The sequence below is a fragment of the Marmota monax genome, unplaced genomic scaffold (genome assembly GCF_021218885.2).
Source record: "Marmota monax isolate L192 unplaced genomic scaffold, Marmota_monax_Labrador192_F-V1.1 WCK01_AAM20220418_F8-fsc00005, whole genome shotgun sequence".
NCBI classification, from domain to species: Eukaryota; Metazoa; Chordata; class Mammalia; order Rodentia; family Sciuridae; genus Marmota; species Marmota monax.
This window is the reverse complement of record NW_026692254.1, coordinates 29,171,608-29,188,525: the sequence shown is the minus strand read 5'-3', so window position 1 is coordinate 29,188,525 and position 16,918 is coordinate 29,171,608. Positions and strand designations below refer to the sequence as shown.

At 45.1% G+C, this 16,918-nt stretch overlaps 1 protein-coding gene across 8 annotated transcripts in view; it reads right to left on the bottom strand.

The window, feature by feature from the left end:
• Positions 1–16,918, bottom strand: part of LOC124088472 (sodium/nucleoside cotransporter 1) — a 118,019-nt gene that overhangs the window by 57,184 nt on the left and 43,917 nt on the right. For 7 of the 8 annotated variants that reach the window (XR_009226272.1, XR_006850364.1, XM_046438083.2 and 4 more), the window contains 3 exons: positions 16,879–16,914; positions 13,261–13,541; positions 12,586–12,674 (listed from right to left, as the gene is read on the bottom strand). Coding sequence is in view for 6 of the 8 variants with exons in the window: in XM_046438083.2 (XP_046294039.1) it covers positions 12,586–12,674; positions 13,261–13,541; positions 16,879–16,914 (406 nt within the window). In the remaining 2 variants the exon portion in view is untranslated. Of the gene's footprint in view, positions 1–2,746; positions 7,897–8,428; positions 8,478–11,604; positions 11,829–12,585; positions 12,675–13,260; positions 13,542–16,878; positions 16,915–16,918 lie in introns of those variants that run through there. The other variant, XM_046438140.1, reaches the window with a different exon arrangement.

Sequence of the window (16,918 nt, the reverse complement as noted above, 5' to 3'; positions counted from 1 at the left end):
CAGCTGTACCCCAAGAGCCTCCCTTAAGAGAGTCACTTGGTCTCAAAAATCTATTAGTCTCACACAATGGAGCTCAAATTTGTCCCAGTTGAGTGGGATATGCCCCTTTGGGCAGTGCCTGGAGTAGGAGGAGGAGAATTTCCTCTCTAAGTCTTTCCTCTCTAAGTACAGTCCAAATAAGCGAGCAACAAAGGGAGTGATTTCTTTTTTTGTGTGGTACTGGGAATTGAACTTAGGAGTGCTCTGCCACTGAGACACACCCCCAGCCCTTTTTATTTTTTTTATTTTGAGATAAGGTCTTACTAAGTTGCTCTGGCTGGTCTCAGCCTTGTGACCCCCCTGCCTCCTGAGTTACCAATGTGCCTGGCTGACCATTAACTTTCTGATCTTAGCTCAAATGTCAAGCTCGGGGAGGCTCCCAAGACCCCCCCAATCAGAATTAGATTCCACCCTGATTAGTTTTTTCTACTTTATAGCACTTATGTCTTCTGTATTTGCCATCATACATTTATTGGTGTATTTGTTAATGTTTGTCTCCTCCAGTAAACTATAAGCTCCCTGAGGGAGGATTATATATCTGTCCTGTTCACTGTTAGAAACACAGCAATACAATTATCACATATTATAGGCAGTCCAAAAATATTAGTAAAAATATTTTTTTTAAAAAAATGAGGCAACTTAGTAAAACATCAGAGGCTTGTTGGACTTGTTCTAAGCCCACCAAACCTGATAATTTGGCTCCCCTTCAGTTCAGAAGTAACCAAGAATTTTGTTCCAGTCCACGGAATGGTTCCGTTTCTCATTGAAAATGAGCAAAATGAGTTTTAGTGTGCAAGTTCCATTTTCTTGTAAATTTAACCAGAATGAGGCAGTCTCCTTGTGTTTGATCAGCTCAAGGTACTGAGAGCATCAAGTTACAAAAGTGTGGCCCACAGCCTGCCCTAGGATAGATTTGCCAGGTTAGTGACATGCATCAAAGCCGCTGGGGTCCAGTGTAAGGCCTCTCCAGGGCAACAACACTTGTGCTAAGAGCCGCCTGTAACATTTCCAGCAGGTTCTATCTGGCACACAGAAAAAGCCAGGACTCTCCTACTTTGTATTCTCTACAAACCATTTTTTAGAAGTATATGCCTCTTTTGGGGGATGAGAGGGGAGAAGAAATCACGCCTCCTGGGTCTCATGGCACTCCTGCTACCCTGGCCTCAGGAAGACATATGACCAGTGCTAAGCCTGTCTTTCTGGAGTAGAAACCATAGTCACACAAGGGAGTCAGGTTTGAATTATGAGAAGGGAACATCTCGGGTGATGGCCTGCAGGGTCCTGAGGCCACAGACCTTAGCTGACCTAGTTACCATCTTCCCTTAGCCCTGTTTTCCAGGGCTTCCTTCAGACCCATGAGCTACTCTGGCACCTTTGGTTCTTGTGCAAGTCAGAGCTGGTTTCTGTTGCTACCAGTCAGAGACCCAAACAGATGCAGATGTTCTCACTAGAGAAAATGGTGAAGGATATGGATGGGCTCTCCCCTCCCCAAGAACTGAGGGTTTTATTTTAAAAGTTGTTATGAAGGTGAGATTGGGGAAGAGCATTGAAATGCCTGTTCCTGTGCTGGAATGGGAAAATAACAGTCTTTGTGCATCAGTGGACACCTTTTAAAGCTAGAGGAAGATAGTTTAAATCTTCTTACCTCAGGGCATGGATGACCTTTCTATTACTGTGTAGGAATCTCCTTACAGCTCGAATCCATTGAGTTTGTTTAAAAATAAACTCAGAGATTAATTCTGTAAAATTTCTGAATTCACCAGTAGCTGAATTCACAATCTCACCCCATCTCAGAATAGGGTAGAATTTTGTCAATTGGATCAATGATGTCTGGGAATATTCAGAGGATATAAAAACACCGAATGTAATCCCACAGAAACATTTACTTTAGCAAGAAAGCATACCTCACTCTTGTAGGAGAAGCAAAGCACTTCCCTCCTGCCCCACAGTACACTACTATTCAACTCCACAGTTGACATAACCCCAGAGGATAAGAAGCAGAATCACAGGTCTGGGGGATATAGATCAGTAGAACAGCACTTGCTTAGAATGCCCAAAGCTGGGTTGGATACATAGCACAGTGGGATGGTAATGAAAAAGAAAGATTCTTAGGAGAAACTATCAATTAGAGAATATATGTTGTCAAAAACATATAGAGCCAGGTGGGTGGCGCATACCTACAATCCTAGTGGCTTAGGAGCCTGAGGCAGGAGGATCACAAGTTCAAAGACAGCCTCAGCAATTTAGTGAGGCCCTGTCTCAAAATAAAAACTAAAAAGAGCTAGGGATGTGGCTCGTGGTTTAGCATCCCTGGGTTTAATCCTCAGTACCCCCCACCCCCAAAAAAAGGGATATTTATTATTGTTTGACCAAGATGAGCAGAACATACTTTTGGTTTAGGTTGTATTTATTGATATGTTCACTTATCAGAGATTCTTTGCTCACTATAGAAACTCATAGCCAGATATGGTTCTAACTAATTTAGGGGGCCTTGGATAATATAATTCTAGACTAAATGTTGGCTCATGCTAGATTATATTAAAAGACTTAACAAGCCAAGTATGGTAGTGTGTGTCTATAATCCCAGGTACTTGGGAGGCTGAAGCAGAAATATCACTTGAACCCAGATGTTTGGGGCCAGGCTGAACAACATATCAAGACTCTCATATCATTTAAAAAAAGTCCAAGAAAGGAAGGAATTCAAAGATTTCAGAAGACAAAAATGCTTTATTGGGTCCCTGGCATGTATCCAACCCACCTGCCCTCTCATTGTCCTCTAGCAGGATTGGAAGGTGGGCTCCCTCCTTGCCCTGAGAAATAAATGAGTGAGGCTCTGCTGGCTTCCTCTCTATCTCTAGGCCTGGAATGCTGGTTGGAAGAGCTGCTATAAATACAAACTCCCTGACTTCAGCTTCAGAGATAGTCAGAAGGAACAAAGTTGGATGGTCAGGAAAATAGCCATGAACATGGAAACCAGACCTTGAGCTGTGGTTAATCAATCGCTGAGTCCTGGGAATGAAAAAGGACAGGCAGTTCCTAAAATATCACCTAGTAAGTCTTGTAACTGGTTGAGCAATAATTCCTGGTTGGGCCAACAGGTCTGTTTCAAGCTGCCAAGATAAAGTCAAGATCTCCTTCCCTAGGCTTTAACTGGAGAGGAAGTCAAATATCCAAATATCTTTTTTTAAGTATTTTTTTTTTAGTTGTAGATGGACACAATATCTTTCTTCCTTTATTTTTTTATGTGGTGCTGAGGAGCAAACCCAGTGCCTCATGCATGGGAGACAAGCGCTCAACCACTGAGCCACAACCCCAGCCCCCAAATATCTTTTTGAAGGAAAGGCTTATTTTAACTTTTGATGCATATTGTGACCCTTCCTTGCAGCCTTCCCCCAAAGGGATCTGTGTCCATCTATCTAGGTCTATAGAAGGGTCTGGGGGTCCACAGTTTCCCTAGGTGCCTTAGGGGTAAGACATATGAAAGTCAGAGGTAAGAGATAAATCACATGAAAAACAAACAATACAAACATTGCTTTGCCTTGATATGTTTGAAAATGTTCTGGGGGTTGACTATTTCCTTCATAATATGGGCCAAACTCCTTACCACTAAGGCTATTAGGCCTGGAATTGTCCAGGCAACGTGTGCCACCTTGGGGCATCGTACTCCAAACCAATTACTGACTGATCTAGTAAGTTGCCAGCTCTGGGCTGCTCCTAGAGCGAGTGAAAGCTCTCCTACTGGAAAAGCCTTTTGTACAACTGGTTCTGCCACCAAGTCATATGACCTTCCAGATTCAATGTGTCTGTGTGTGGCACATCAGGAAGCCATGTGGAGCCTGTGACGGAGCAGAGTGCTCTAGGGAACGTGTGATAAGTCCTGCTAAGAGATATGTGGTAGGGGAATTCAGCATTCAGAACCAAGCGAGGCTCAGGCCAACAGGTATTTTGAGAAATACCCCTCTGGCTCTCCACTAGGTTCTAGGCACTAGTCACTTCAGGATGGGACTCTAAAGGCACAAGCAGTACATGTGGATGGCTCACTCACTCCCCCACTATGCCACCTCCTACCACACTGCTGAGCTTCCCTCCATCTACACCTATGGCCCTAAGAGGGCTCAGTCACTTGTTCTGGATTTGGATTGGTTTTCCTTACCCATCATGCCTCTCCCACCATCAATATGCATCAAATACCACAAACATCATTGTGGTATCCTCACACCTTGCACTCAACCAAAGAACTCAGTTTACAACAAAAGTCATGGGTTAGTATATAGGACCTTCATTCATCTTGTGAGATTCCCACAGACCATTTGACTTGATAGCATGGTGAAATGGTGTGTTGAAAACATGGCACCAAATACAACAACCTGAGAGGCTGATTCAGGCCTGCAGGAGGAGGTATAAACTTTGTGAACTGTCAATCAAACATGGTGTCATTTCTCCTACAGGGCTAGAAAAAAGTGAGGAGATGGACATGCTATCACCATATCTCACTGCTTTTCTCATACTTAAGGTTTGGAACCAGTCTGGTGTAGAGGTTTTAGTCCCCAAGGGAGAAACACATCCTCAAAGAGAGAGTAATGATTCAACTGAAAAGGAAGTTTCGGGTTCCTTATGCCTCTAAGGGACAGAGAACAAGAGGTTGAGGGTATAGCTAGGATGATGAACTCCAAGGAGGGAAAATATGGTTGCTGCTACATAGCCAGGACTAGAGACGGACATGGGAGATTCTTAGTGTGCTTCCTTGTATTGCCATGTCTAGCAGTTCCTGTCATAAAGGCAATACCACTAAGGGCTGCACTTCAGAGCTGAACTCCAACAGGCTGAAAAGCCCTAATCATAGACACTAGTTCTCATGACCAGCTGTAGAAATGGTGTAGAAATGGTCTTTACCTATACCACCTTTCTTGCTGGGTTATATAATTTCGGTTGAACATGGTTAATTTCATCAGTTAATCCACAGGCTACAGGATTTCAAAGTGGGATTTAGTGTGAAAAAACTAAAAGAGGTAGATTATTACTAGTGACAACTGGACTTTGGGGGAAACCATAGCCCTGTCATTACCTCTGGACTTAGTAGTTGGATATGACCTAGAGTTTCTTAAGCAGAGAGGAATTTGTTTTGGGTTGTATTTGGGAGAGTCAATACATCAGATAGGAATAACCATGTGTGTGTCAGGGAATATCTCTTAGTTTTATACTTCAAACCCCTTTCTACCCTTCCACTCTCCATAATTCTTCTGGTAAGAATCCTCATCCTTTGGGAAAGTGCCTCTCTCTCACTCTGTGAGGCCCTGAGCTCCAGGCCAGCTTCTCTTACCTGGAATTTGGATCCTGAATAGAGGGAGACACTGGGACCTACAGCAACAGCTCCTGGGGGCAAGCACTGGAGCTGCCCTGGTTCCTGCTCTCTCCAAGGCTAATTAATTGTTCAATAATTCTTTTGGTTCCATGAGCTACCCCAACATCTTTCCCATGAACCCTTCTTTTGCTTAAGTTGGTCCAATTTAATTTCTGTTGCTCAAAATTCAAACTCCAAGGATGGGCATTCTCTCCTAAGACTGCCTATACATCTTTTCCTCCCAGCATAAATGGGGCTGGCATAAAGTAGGTGCTCACAATTTGTCTGCTGAATGAATGAGTGAATGATTAATGAATGACAATATCCAACTCTCAGTTCACCAAAGTAAGCTGGGTATGTAGGCTGGGAGAACTAAGGGCCCCCTGGGGCAAGAGAAGGAAGTAGGGAGCCACCGGAGCAAAGAGGAGGTAGAGAAGTTAAAATCATGAGGATGGAAGAGGAAACTTCAGGTGAGGGAAAGCCCTGGGTGGGGTGAGGTGGGACTGAGAAGCATGTAAGGGTCAGCTGGTAGCTGGGGGCAGATGCTGCTTGACATCCAGACCAGTCCTGCTGTGGCAGAGGCGGCCAGAGATACGGGGAGTTTCTGCTGAGTCCCCAGCTCTGTTCTTCCTTTCTAGGTTCCTTCTTTCATGTTCTCTTCCAAACGAAGGTGCAATTCCAAAGTCATCAAGTCCCCAAACACCTTGCTAAGGGGCACAAGCCATCAGCTGAATTGTGCAACAGACTGTCCAGCTGCAGCCAGAGAAGACTGAGATGGAACTTCAGGCTAGGAACCAAAACGTTGATTCATTTTTCCAGTAGACCCAGGAACTATAGGATACCTTAGACAGCCTGCAGTACCACTGGGAAGAGGGGTCCTGACTATAACCACACCAGATGAGGGCAAGCAGGACACACGGTTGCTGCCTTTATTGCATTCCAGGGGAGCAGGCTAGCTCCAGACCTGCCCCACTCCAGGTCTCAAGGAGGGATGTCCAGGGTGTTGGGCCCAGCACAGAATTTCCTCAGAAGCCCAGGCATGAGGGCGCAGAGCTGGAGCCCCAGGATCAAGAGCTAATGGTTGGGGGGTAGGGGTCCTAATTCCCAGATAGAGACACACTCCACCCAAGCATGTGAACGGATGCTTCCTAGAACACCCATGTGGACTCCCCTGTGAGGAAGAGTCCCAGCCCTCCACCCCTTTGAGAGGCTGGTGCAAAACTCACTGTAACCCCACTCCTTTCAATGTTGAGCATGAAGCCTCTCAAAGTCAACGCCCTCCCTCTGGCTATTGCTGCTGGCACCCTCATGCCAGTTCTCACCTCATGAGCAGAGAACCTGGGAGAGGTAGAGGAAGAGGGCACCAGGATGGAGGGAGAGGCCAGAGGGGCTTGGCCTCAGGTTGTGGGTCAGGCCTAGGGAAGGTCTGGGACAAAGGGACAAGCAAAGAATTGATGAAGGGCAGTCAGCAGGCTGCAACTCAAAGCATGAAGGTACAAGGGAACATGGGAGCAGGGGAGTGGGTGTCTGAGTGATGGGAAGGAACAGCAGGAACACACATCATCAAAGACCACCGCAGAAGGACACGACAGGCTCGGAAGGGCCCCGAGCACTGTGCATGCTCAGGACAGGTTAGTTGAGGGAGAAGCTGGGCTGAATGAAGCTAAGTAGCGGGAAGGAGAAGATCCCCTGAACATCACCAAGCCAGACCCACCAGAGGAAGTCTGGAGCCCTGATGACAGGGAGAGATAGGGGCCAAACAGGGGCAAAACAGCAAATGTTGGCCCCCAGAGTACAACATTAACTGAAGGGTTTGGCTGGGGAAAGGGGACGGGCTACAGAAATCATGCAGAGGACTTGGGGAAGCCTCCAGCAGTGGCCTGTGTAAACTTCAAGAAGGGCCTAGATCTCCAGGCCCTTGGAGGTGGGGCCTGCTTAAGGCCTGCAAGCCCTGGATAACAATGGCACCAGGAGAGGCCAATGGGCTGTGTGCTGTGCCCAGAGCCATCCAATGAGGAGTTGACTGAGGAGAGGCTGCTCAGAGAGGTCCCCAAGAAGTGCCTCCTTAGGTCACCTTCTCTGGTTTGTTCTGTGTTGAGAATATCTCCATCCGGTTCAAGCTGCTTCCTGGTTGGTCTGCTGCTGGGTGGAGGCCCCCAGCCTCCTGTTGGGGCTACCGCATGCCCTGGGCCTTGGAGCCTCCATCTTGGATGGGAGGCTGTCCCGATGACTGGATAGTGGCTGCCTCTGAAGCCTGAGAGGTCTTGGAGCTTGGAGCACTCTTCCGGGTGCCCTGAGGACTAGGGAGGCCTTTCTTCTGGGGCTGAGGACTCAGCTGGGGGCCCTTCCTGCCAGCAGATGGACTCTTAGAGCCTTTGGCCTTGGCTTGGGGATGGGCAGTCTCAGGGGCCTTGAGGGGTTTCAGCCCCAGCATCGCACAGTAGGTGTTGCACTGATGGGAAGAGACAAACTGGTCCAGCAGGGCAGGGAAACAGCTCTCCTTGAGGCCTTGGTATCTGCAGCCAAACAGTAAGAGCTGAGTGGGTCGCACCCCGAGTGACAGGCCCTTGGGGGCTGACTTTGGGGTGGCCATCACCAGGGTATATCCTACCCTATTCCCCTGGGTTCTACCTCAGGTGGCAGCATCCTAAACATTGATTTTAAAACTGGTCTCATTACACCTTGACACACAGGATTCACTTTTGGGCCATCCTGTAGTGTGAGGAGAGTTTGCCTTTTAAATATAAACTGATGCAGAATTGAGGTCAACCGTCTAATCCCAGGGCCCTTGCCCATCCGCATTCTGATGAACATTCTCAAGCGAGAAGGAGTGGAGAAGTCCCTGAAGGCCCAGAATTTCAGGAGAACGTAGATATGGGTATTGATTACAGCTGGTAGTCCAGACCTGGGGTCAAGGGCACCAGGGTGGGTGGGGGGGAATTAATGGCCTCAGGGTGTCACCCATACCCCAGGGATGGAAATCAGAAGGAATTAGGATGCCCAACATCCTGAGAAGACTAGAGTGTGCTATCCCCAAGAACCACTCACCCTCGCAGTTTGGTAGCAATCTGCACATCAGTCATTTTCCAGTCAACCCCTGAAAAGAGAGAAAGTCAGGGGTTGATGGCAGCCTGGCTAGGTCCTAGGCTTCCATGTCTTCAGCAAGGACATCACTTTAGATGGGAACTTCCCAGATCCTCTCAAAGGTCATCACCACCAGCCTGACTCAAAGGCACTGCACAAGCCTCTATATGACTAGTTGTTACGGTTTTGATCTGGAATGTCCCTCAGAAGCTCATGTGGTAAAGCTTGGTTCCCCAATGCAGCAATGTCCAGAGGTGGGACTTATAGGAAATGATGGAACATGAGAGCTCTGACCTCATCAATAGATTAATCCACTTGATGGATCAATAATTTGAATGAGTTATTGGGAGGTGGGACCTATTTAGAAGAAGGTCAGTAGGTGTGTTCCCTGGAAGGATTTAGCTTGTTCTCAGCCTCCCAGCACCTCTGTCTGTCTTTCTCTCTTTCCCTGCTGCCGTGAACTGAGTAGCTCTCCTCTGCCACACCCTTCTGCCATGATGTTCTGCCTCACCTCAGGCCCAGAGCAATGGAGTTGGCCAACCATGGACTGAACCTCTGAAACCATGAGCAAAAATAAACTTTTTGTTTGTGTCAGGTATTTGGTCACAATGACAAAAACCTAACTAACACCCTGGTAGTTAGTCATCTTCCCATTTTTAAGATAGCTCAGAGTTCAATGACTTGGGAAATTCATGCTTATTTTATAATAACTGAGCACTGATTGTGCAATGATCATTGTGAGTCAAAGTAAATGTTTAGTTTTACTGACTCCTAAAGCCAAAACTCTTCCAGCTATGCAAGCCTGCCTCTACTAGATCAAACCAGGTCACAAACTGGACTGGATTCTGGCTTTGGACTAAAACCTCCTTTCTCTTAGATTAGTAGCCTATCCAAGATAGAGAAGATGGCAATGAGAGAAAAGTCAGGTATGGGCCAGCAGAAAGGTATCACTGGAAAAAAGTGTCTTCTACCCTACTCGTAAAGGCAGCAGGCAAATTCTTCAGGAAGCCAGATGGTTAGGACAGCCTTGGAAGAACACAGCCTGGCAAACTGATGATGGAGAGAAAAATTTGCCACCCTGCTCAGTCCACCCTAGCATCTCAGCATTCATGTATTAGATTTGTGACCCTCTTTCCCTATTTTCAAACTGCCCAGGATTTTTCTAAGGGGCTGCCTTTCACTAACAGGGCTGAGGATTGTCACATGATGGAGTAGCACAAGTGTTAGCTTTAGAACCAGACAGATCTAGATTTATGTTTCAGCTCTCTCATTTCTAGGCCATGTGAATTTACCAAGTCATGTAATCCTCTAATCTGCAACTGTGAAAGAGAGAATAATAATGCCCATCTTACAGGGGTTTTGAGAAGATCACAATACATGTAGGACTCTGGCTCGGTGTCTGAAGCACAGTAGTTATGAAATAAATGTCAATTTCTTTGTCATTTCTCACATTCCATTTGTATTATAATAATGATCTCTCACACTTGCACAGAATTTCAGTTTGCAGGTTTTCCCAAATATGATCTCATTTAATCCTGAAAACAGGTAAGAAGACAGTATTCCTAGAGAGGGAAAGGCAATTAAAAGACATAACCTGTCTGAACTTTGGTTTTCTTCTTTGAGAAACAGAGAAAACAATGTGGTAATAGGGTCTGGTCTTAAACTATTCTGACTCCTAAGTCTTTTTCCTATGACACCATGTTGTCATTTCATGGTAGAAGCTATTTCTCACAGCTTCTTGAAGACAGTGACTACTACCAATTTATCTTGTATTTTCCAAATATTTAATAAATATTGGATAGAAGAGTGGGAGCATGAATTTGTGACTTAATAGATTGAATAATGGTGGCTTGATGTTATCTAGATCCCCTCGTCTGACATATGGAATTATATATACAATAATTATTGTATAGCCTAACCCCAGTGAAAAGCTACTTGGAGTCCATTTTATATCTCTTGTCCTTGATCTTCTTATTTTTACTTATTTATTTATTTATGGTACTTGGGATTGAGCCCAGGAGCTCTTTGCCACTGAGCTACATCCCTAGCCCTTACTTTTTATTTCTAGACAGGGTCTCACTGTTACCCAGGCTGGCATTGAATTTTCAATCCTATGGCCTTAGTCTCATGAGTCTCTGGGATTATAAGCATGTGCCACCACACCTGGCTGGTCTCACTTTTTGCCTCAGAGACAAGACTTAACAATGTGTGATATTCCCAGCTTCCTTTCCTCCCACTGTAGACAGCAGTTTTTCTTTTTCTCTCCCCTGTCCAGTTCTGGTTAAAGAGCTTGGCCTGAAAGAATTGGTCAAACAATAAAGGAGAATTCATGCTTCCCGCCTTCTTTTGTTAAGGAGTTTCTGGGTAACAGGGACATAGAGATACAACTCAAAGGGGCTGGAGCTGAGGCTCAGTCGTAGAGCACTTGCCCCACAAGTATGAAGCACTGGGTTCAATCCTAGCACCACATAAAATCAAATAAAGGCATACAAAACTAAAAAAATATATTTAAAAAAGATAAAACTAAAAGAAAGCCAGACAGGCTTATATTTAAAGACTAACAAAAATGGAGGAAGATGAGGAGTGACTATAAAGCTATTCGTACTAGGATGGAAGAGAGTTTGGGAGATTTGGAGAGTGAAAAAATCCAAAGCCAAGCTGCAGAGATAGGAAGTTTTGAAAAGGGAAAGGGTAATTGTGGGTTTTGAAATAGATCCTATGTAACATTACTTGAAACAGATTTCTTTTAACTTTAAGTGGGCTGGATCTGACTCCTTTAAATGCAACTGCAGTTATAAATGGGGTGACACAAGGGTGTATATTAGGATTGCATTCAAAATGGTCTCTGTCCAATCTACATTACAAGACTGTTATGAAAAGCAAAGGAGGGCTGGGGATGTGGCACAAGTGGTAGTGGGCTCGCTTAGCATGCATGAGGCACTGGGTTCAATTCTCAGCACCACATAAAAATAAAATAAAGCTATTGTGTCCACCTAAAACTAAAAAATAAATACTTTTTTTAAAAAGCAAAGGAGAAAAAAATGCAAACGTGCTTTATAAATTATCAAACACGCACTACAGCTCTGCCTTTTCTGCATGCTTTTATATCCATGCACCTATGCATTCTCACACCTTCATACCTGCCAAATCTGTGACAAGGAAGCTGCCATTTGTCCACTGATACAGCCAGTGCTGGAAGGTCTGGCATTTCTGCAAGGCCTCAGAGCTGCTGGATGCTGTTGGAACCCCAGTACAGCTCCATTCCCGGGAACAGTAAGACTCCAGGGGCTTGCCCAGATCCTCCTCCAGGGTAGCATAGGGGATATTGTTGGCAGGCCGGTAGATCAGATAGAGTGGGATGATCCTAAACATAGTGGAACTCTGCAGTAAGCAGCAAATGTGGCCCCAGAGAGCTCCTCTCTCCAACCCCATTCTATATTTATTCTTGGATCTAAAAGAAGGGCCTTTCCCAGAGGCTCCATCCTGAGTTCAGGAAAGGAAATGGAGGCCATTGACATCAGAGTCCTGTCTATTCTCTACGATCAATGGGACCAGAACCAAATCCTGCTATGGTCCCAGGTCAACCATGCTTGGATAAGGGCTGAGGCCAGTATGTGTCAAATAGAAAGGTTACCTCCAGAGCAGATTCAAACAGATCATGATCCAATACCAGTTAAACCCCAGATATGCAAGGGTCAGAGTTCAAGTCTCAGAACAGAAACAATTATGACTTACAGTTGACTCCTACGGAAGTCCACACAGACCCTGCCTGCCCATGGCAGGAGAGTCCTGACCAGTTTATTTAGATGAGCCCACCCCACATCTTCCACAGAGACCCAGAATCTGGTATGCACAACACGTAATTGGTAAAATCTGGGTTAAAAAGTGAGGAATTAGGGTGGGTGGGAGGAGACTCAACCAGAGACTTTTCTCAAGTAGGGAGTGAATCTTGAGGTTTTCATTTCTAGATTTTGTGGGACCTTTGAGCTGAGCATGGGGTAGCATGAGCCTATTTGTACCTGGCCATAGGATGCCCCGTGAGGGGTTGGGAAATCACTGTCTTTGCAGAAGTGGGAGGCAACAGCTCCGCACACTGCATTTCCCACCTCCCGTGCACTTACTCAGGCACCTCTCCAAAGCCGGATGCTGCCCGGGCTTCAGCTGCAAAGATTTTGCAGTACTCCCTGCTCATGTTCTGGATCTTGCACCCCTGCGGATTAGAGGAAACCGAATCTAATTAGCAAGGAACCTCCCCAGCTCTCTCTCATGCCTAGGTCTAAGTAGGCGGGCCACCTGCTAAGGGACTCCAGGAGGATGCCAACCCTGGGGTACAATGGGGCTCACTCCTTCCTGTTCCCTACTCTGTGACTCATCTTCTCATTTGAATCACAAGGGGCTGTGGACTTTTTTCAGTTTGAGGTTTTCAAAATGGTTTCTAAACTATGTTTCCTGGAGACTTAATGCTAGGAGGCAGTGCCCTGGGGTCCCTCAGTGGAAAGAAGGGTAGACCACCCCTACCCACATCATTCCTTCTTTATCTACCATGTAAAAAAGACCTCTAGGAGAGATCAAACTATATATAGGTTTCAAACCTAGGGCCCAAATGGTTTTGAAGCTCTCAAGCTCTTTGAGGCCATGTCTAGATTCCAGGCTACATCTCAGTTTCTCCTCTAGGGCCACTATAGGAACCTCATAGGCTGAGATTGAGGTGGCTTCTGCTCCACATTGGGCTTCCCAACAGGACCCAGGCTTGGAAAGGGAAGGAGGTAAGACAGTACAGTGACAGGAAGTAGTACCTGAATGGTGACATCGTAGTTTCTGCCCAGGAGAGAAGTCTCATTGCTGGGTCCAAACACAAGCAGGCTGGACACCTTGATGATGCATGTGCGGCCTGACTCAAAGATGGGTTCCAGGCCATAGATGACCTTGGCTTGGGAGGCCTTCCGAAGGTTACACCCATGTCCATCCCCTCGGAGCTCCTCGCTCACCAGTCGCCCAAAGAGCTTGTCCCCCCAGCAGCCAGAGTCAGCCAGACCCTTAGCAAACACCATGGGGGTCATCTCAATCTCTTCTCCAACTGAAGGGGAACAGGAGAAATGTGGGAACTAGAAGACCCTGCCTGAACAATGTGAGATCCACAGGGATAAAAAGGCCAGAACAGTCTCCCACCTGTCTACCTGTGTGCTCCCTGTCTGTCCATAAGTGCTCTGCTGTATACACCTTGATGCCCCTACCAGACTGAAAGCTGCTTGGGGCAGAAATTGCATCTGATTCAACCTTTGCCATTTAACAATCTCAGGTGGTACCCATTCTATAGTAAGTGTCCAGAAAGTACCCAAGTAGGCAGGAGTGTTCTTGTGGCAGTAGCAGTCAATACAGAATACCAGAATTACTTTGTTCTAGACTTAGGTATAATAAAGACTCCATCTCAACCAACATGTTTGATGGAATAAAAACTTTGGAGGACCAATCCAGTAGCAGTGAGCACCCCTAATGCTCAAATTGTGATTGCTAAAGACCATTTCCCACCAAAAGGAATCAGAGCTCCCTAAAGAAATGGTAGGCTGGGGCTGGGGTAGTAGCTCAGTGGAAGAGCACTTGCCTAGTATGTGTGAGGTACTGGGTTCATTTCTCAGCATCACATATAAATAAATAAAATAAAGGTCCATCAACAACTAAAAAATATGTTTAAAATATTTTTTTAAAAAGAAAGAAATGGTAGGGTATAGCACTTAGTAGGAAGTATACAGAACAGATCTGAAATATTCTGTGAGATAAGAAAACTGTCAAAAACTACTGGAAGCTCGGGGCTGGGGTTGTGGCTGAGCAGTAGAGCGCTCACCTTGCAGGTGTGAGATTCTGGGTTCTATCCTTAGCGCCACATAAAAATAAATAAGTGAAATAAAAGTATTGTGTCCAACTACAACTAAAAAATAAATATTAAAAAAAAACTACTGTGTTGTGGCTCAGTGGTAGTGCACTTGCTTGGCATATGTGAGGCACTAGGTTTGATTCTCAGCACCACATATAAATAAATAGATAAGGGTCTATAAATAAGTTAAAAAAAAAACTATTGGAAGCTATTTGAGGCCTGGGCAACTTAGCAAGACCCTGTCTCAAAAAAATGACTTTTTTTTTTTTTTTTTTTTTGGTACCAGGGATTGAACCCAGGGGTGCTTAACCACGGAGCCACATCTCCAGTCTTTTTATATATTTTATTTTGAGACAGGGTCTCTCTAAATTGCTTAAGGCCTTGCTAAATTGCTGAGGCTGGCTTTGAACTTGCAATCCTCCTGCCTCAGCTTCCCAAGATGCTAGGATAGCAGGCATGTGATATCATGCCCAGCTCAAAATAAGATTTTTTAAATAGGCTAGGGATGTAGCTCAGCAGTAGAGAGCTCACCTAGCATGTGCAAGGCCCTCTCCATTTAATTCCCAGCACTGAAGAGGGAAAAAAAACTACTGCTACTGGAGACTTGTCAAAAGGACACAGTGGCACACTCCTGCAATACCAGCAGCTCAGGAGGCTGAGGCAGGAGGATTGCAAATTCAAAGCCAACTTCAGCAATTTAGTGAGGCTCTAAGAAATTTTGTGAGACCCTGTCTCAAAATAAAATCTGAAAAAAAGAGCTGGAGATGTGGCTCAGTGATTAAGAGACCTGGATTCAATCCCCAGTACAAAAAAAAAAGCCCACAGAAACTAACTGCAAACAAAACTTTGACCAAAACTGAAACAATCTTAGCCACAAAGGTAATTATTGCATGTAGTACACATATCATACATGTTTAAAGTTCATTTGTTCATAATGGTAACTGGCAAAAAAAAAATAATAATAATTAGCAGGGCACAGTAGCAAATGACTGTAATCCCAGCTACTCAGGAAGCAGAGGCAAGAGGATTTCAAATTTGAGGTCATCCTCCAACTTAGCAAGACTTCGTCTCAAAATAAAAAATCAGGGCTAGGGATATAGCTCAGTGGTAAAGCACCCCTAGGTTCAATCCTTACTACCCAAATAGTAAAAATAAAATAAAAAGGTGGGTATGGAGCCCAGTGATAAAGTTCAATCCCTGGTACTAATAAACAATTTCCTCTATCAAAAGAAACAAACCTCATTGGTCACCTCTGGAGGATGCTAGAATACAAACTCACTATTCTGAAATCTAGTGAATACAGAGGGGAAAAAGGCAAGTACTTATTCATTTTCTGCTGGATCTGTATGTATCAGGATAACCAAATAATCATACAGAAAAATTCCAGCTACTAAAGACAAAATGATAGAATTAAAATACCTCCATATTGTCACTCTTAATGAAATAATGGATTTAGACAATAATTAGTGACTGCTAAAACCCCAAGATAATAAAGGGGGTTGTGTCAGAATTTTTTATTTTTCATGCTGGGAGTTGAACTCAGGGCCTCACACATACTAGACAAGCTCTTTACCACAAGCTCTTTATCCCAACCCTTTTTTAAAAATCTTATTTTAAGACGGCATCTTGCTAAGTTGCCCAGGCCTCAAACTTGTGATCCTCATGCTTCAGCCTCCTAGGTAGCTAGGATTACAGGTGTGCAGCACCATGCCCAGCTATTTTTCTAATTTAAAAAGGAATTGATCAGGACTGGTGATGCAGCTCAGTGGTCAAGCACTTTCCTAGCATGCTCAAGGCCCTCTGTTCAATCCCCAGCACCACACACACACACACAAAAAAAAAAAAAACCACCAAAATTTTAAATTATTTGATAACTGAACAAAAAACACTGGTTGGGTGAACATGTGATCGAATGTGATAGAATGAACAAAAGAATTAATGTGTCTGCTAGCAAGTGAAGCTCCTTGGGTGTCTCCATCACTGGTATCTTCCTGGGCCTAAGCCTTAGCGTAAGTCTTGCAGGTGCAACATGGACTCTCCCCCTGATTTCTGAGGCTTTGAAGTGTTTGTTACACTTTAGGGGTGTCTCACCATCACCAAATGCATTGCTCCTAGGTCCTTCCTAGACATTAAGGATGTCTGCAGTGGAGACCAACCTGCATTTTTAGCAGGCTCCTTGTATGAGTCTAATGCAGGAATCCATAGAGCATGGTGAGGAAACTCTGGGTGGGTAGCTGGTAGGATAAGGCATGCCCTGGTGGTCAGTCCTGCTCTTGATCAAGGACTCTGACATAGGCAGAGAGCCCAGAGCTGAATTAAATTCTGATGGAATTGTCCTCCTTAGCCACTTTCTCTCCTACAGCCTCTGAAACATCAGTTTCCTTCTCCATTCCACCCCGCTCAATCATATCATAAACTGGGCAGTAAAGGGCAGCATCTTGTGGACTGGGGACAGAGTCCAAGCCTTTACTGAAGATCTTGTCTGTAGAGGGCAGGGGTGGGCAGGAAGACCCGTCCCTCCTCCCCCAGAGGGGCCACATACCTTCACCTTCCTCCCTGGAGACGAATCCAGACAACACTAT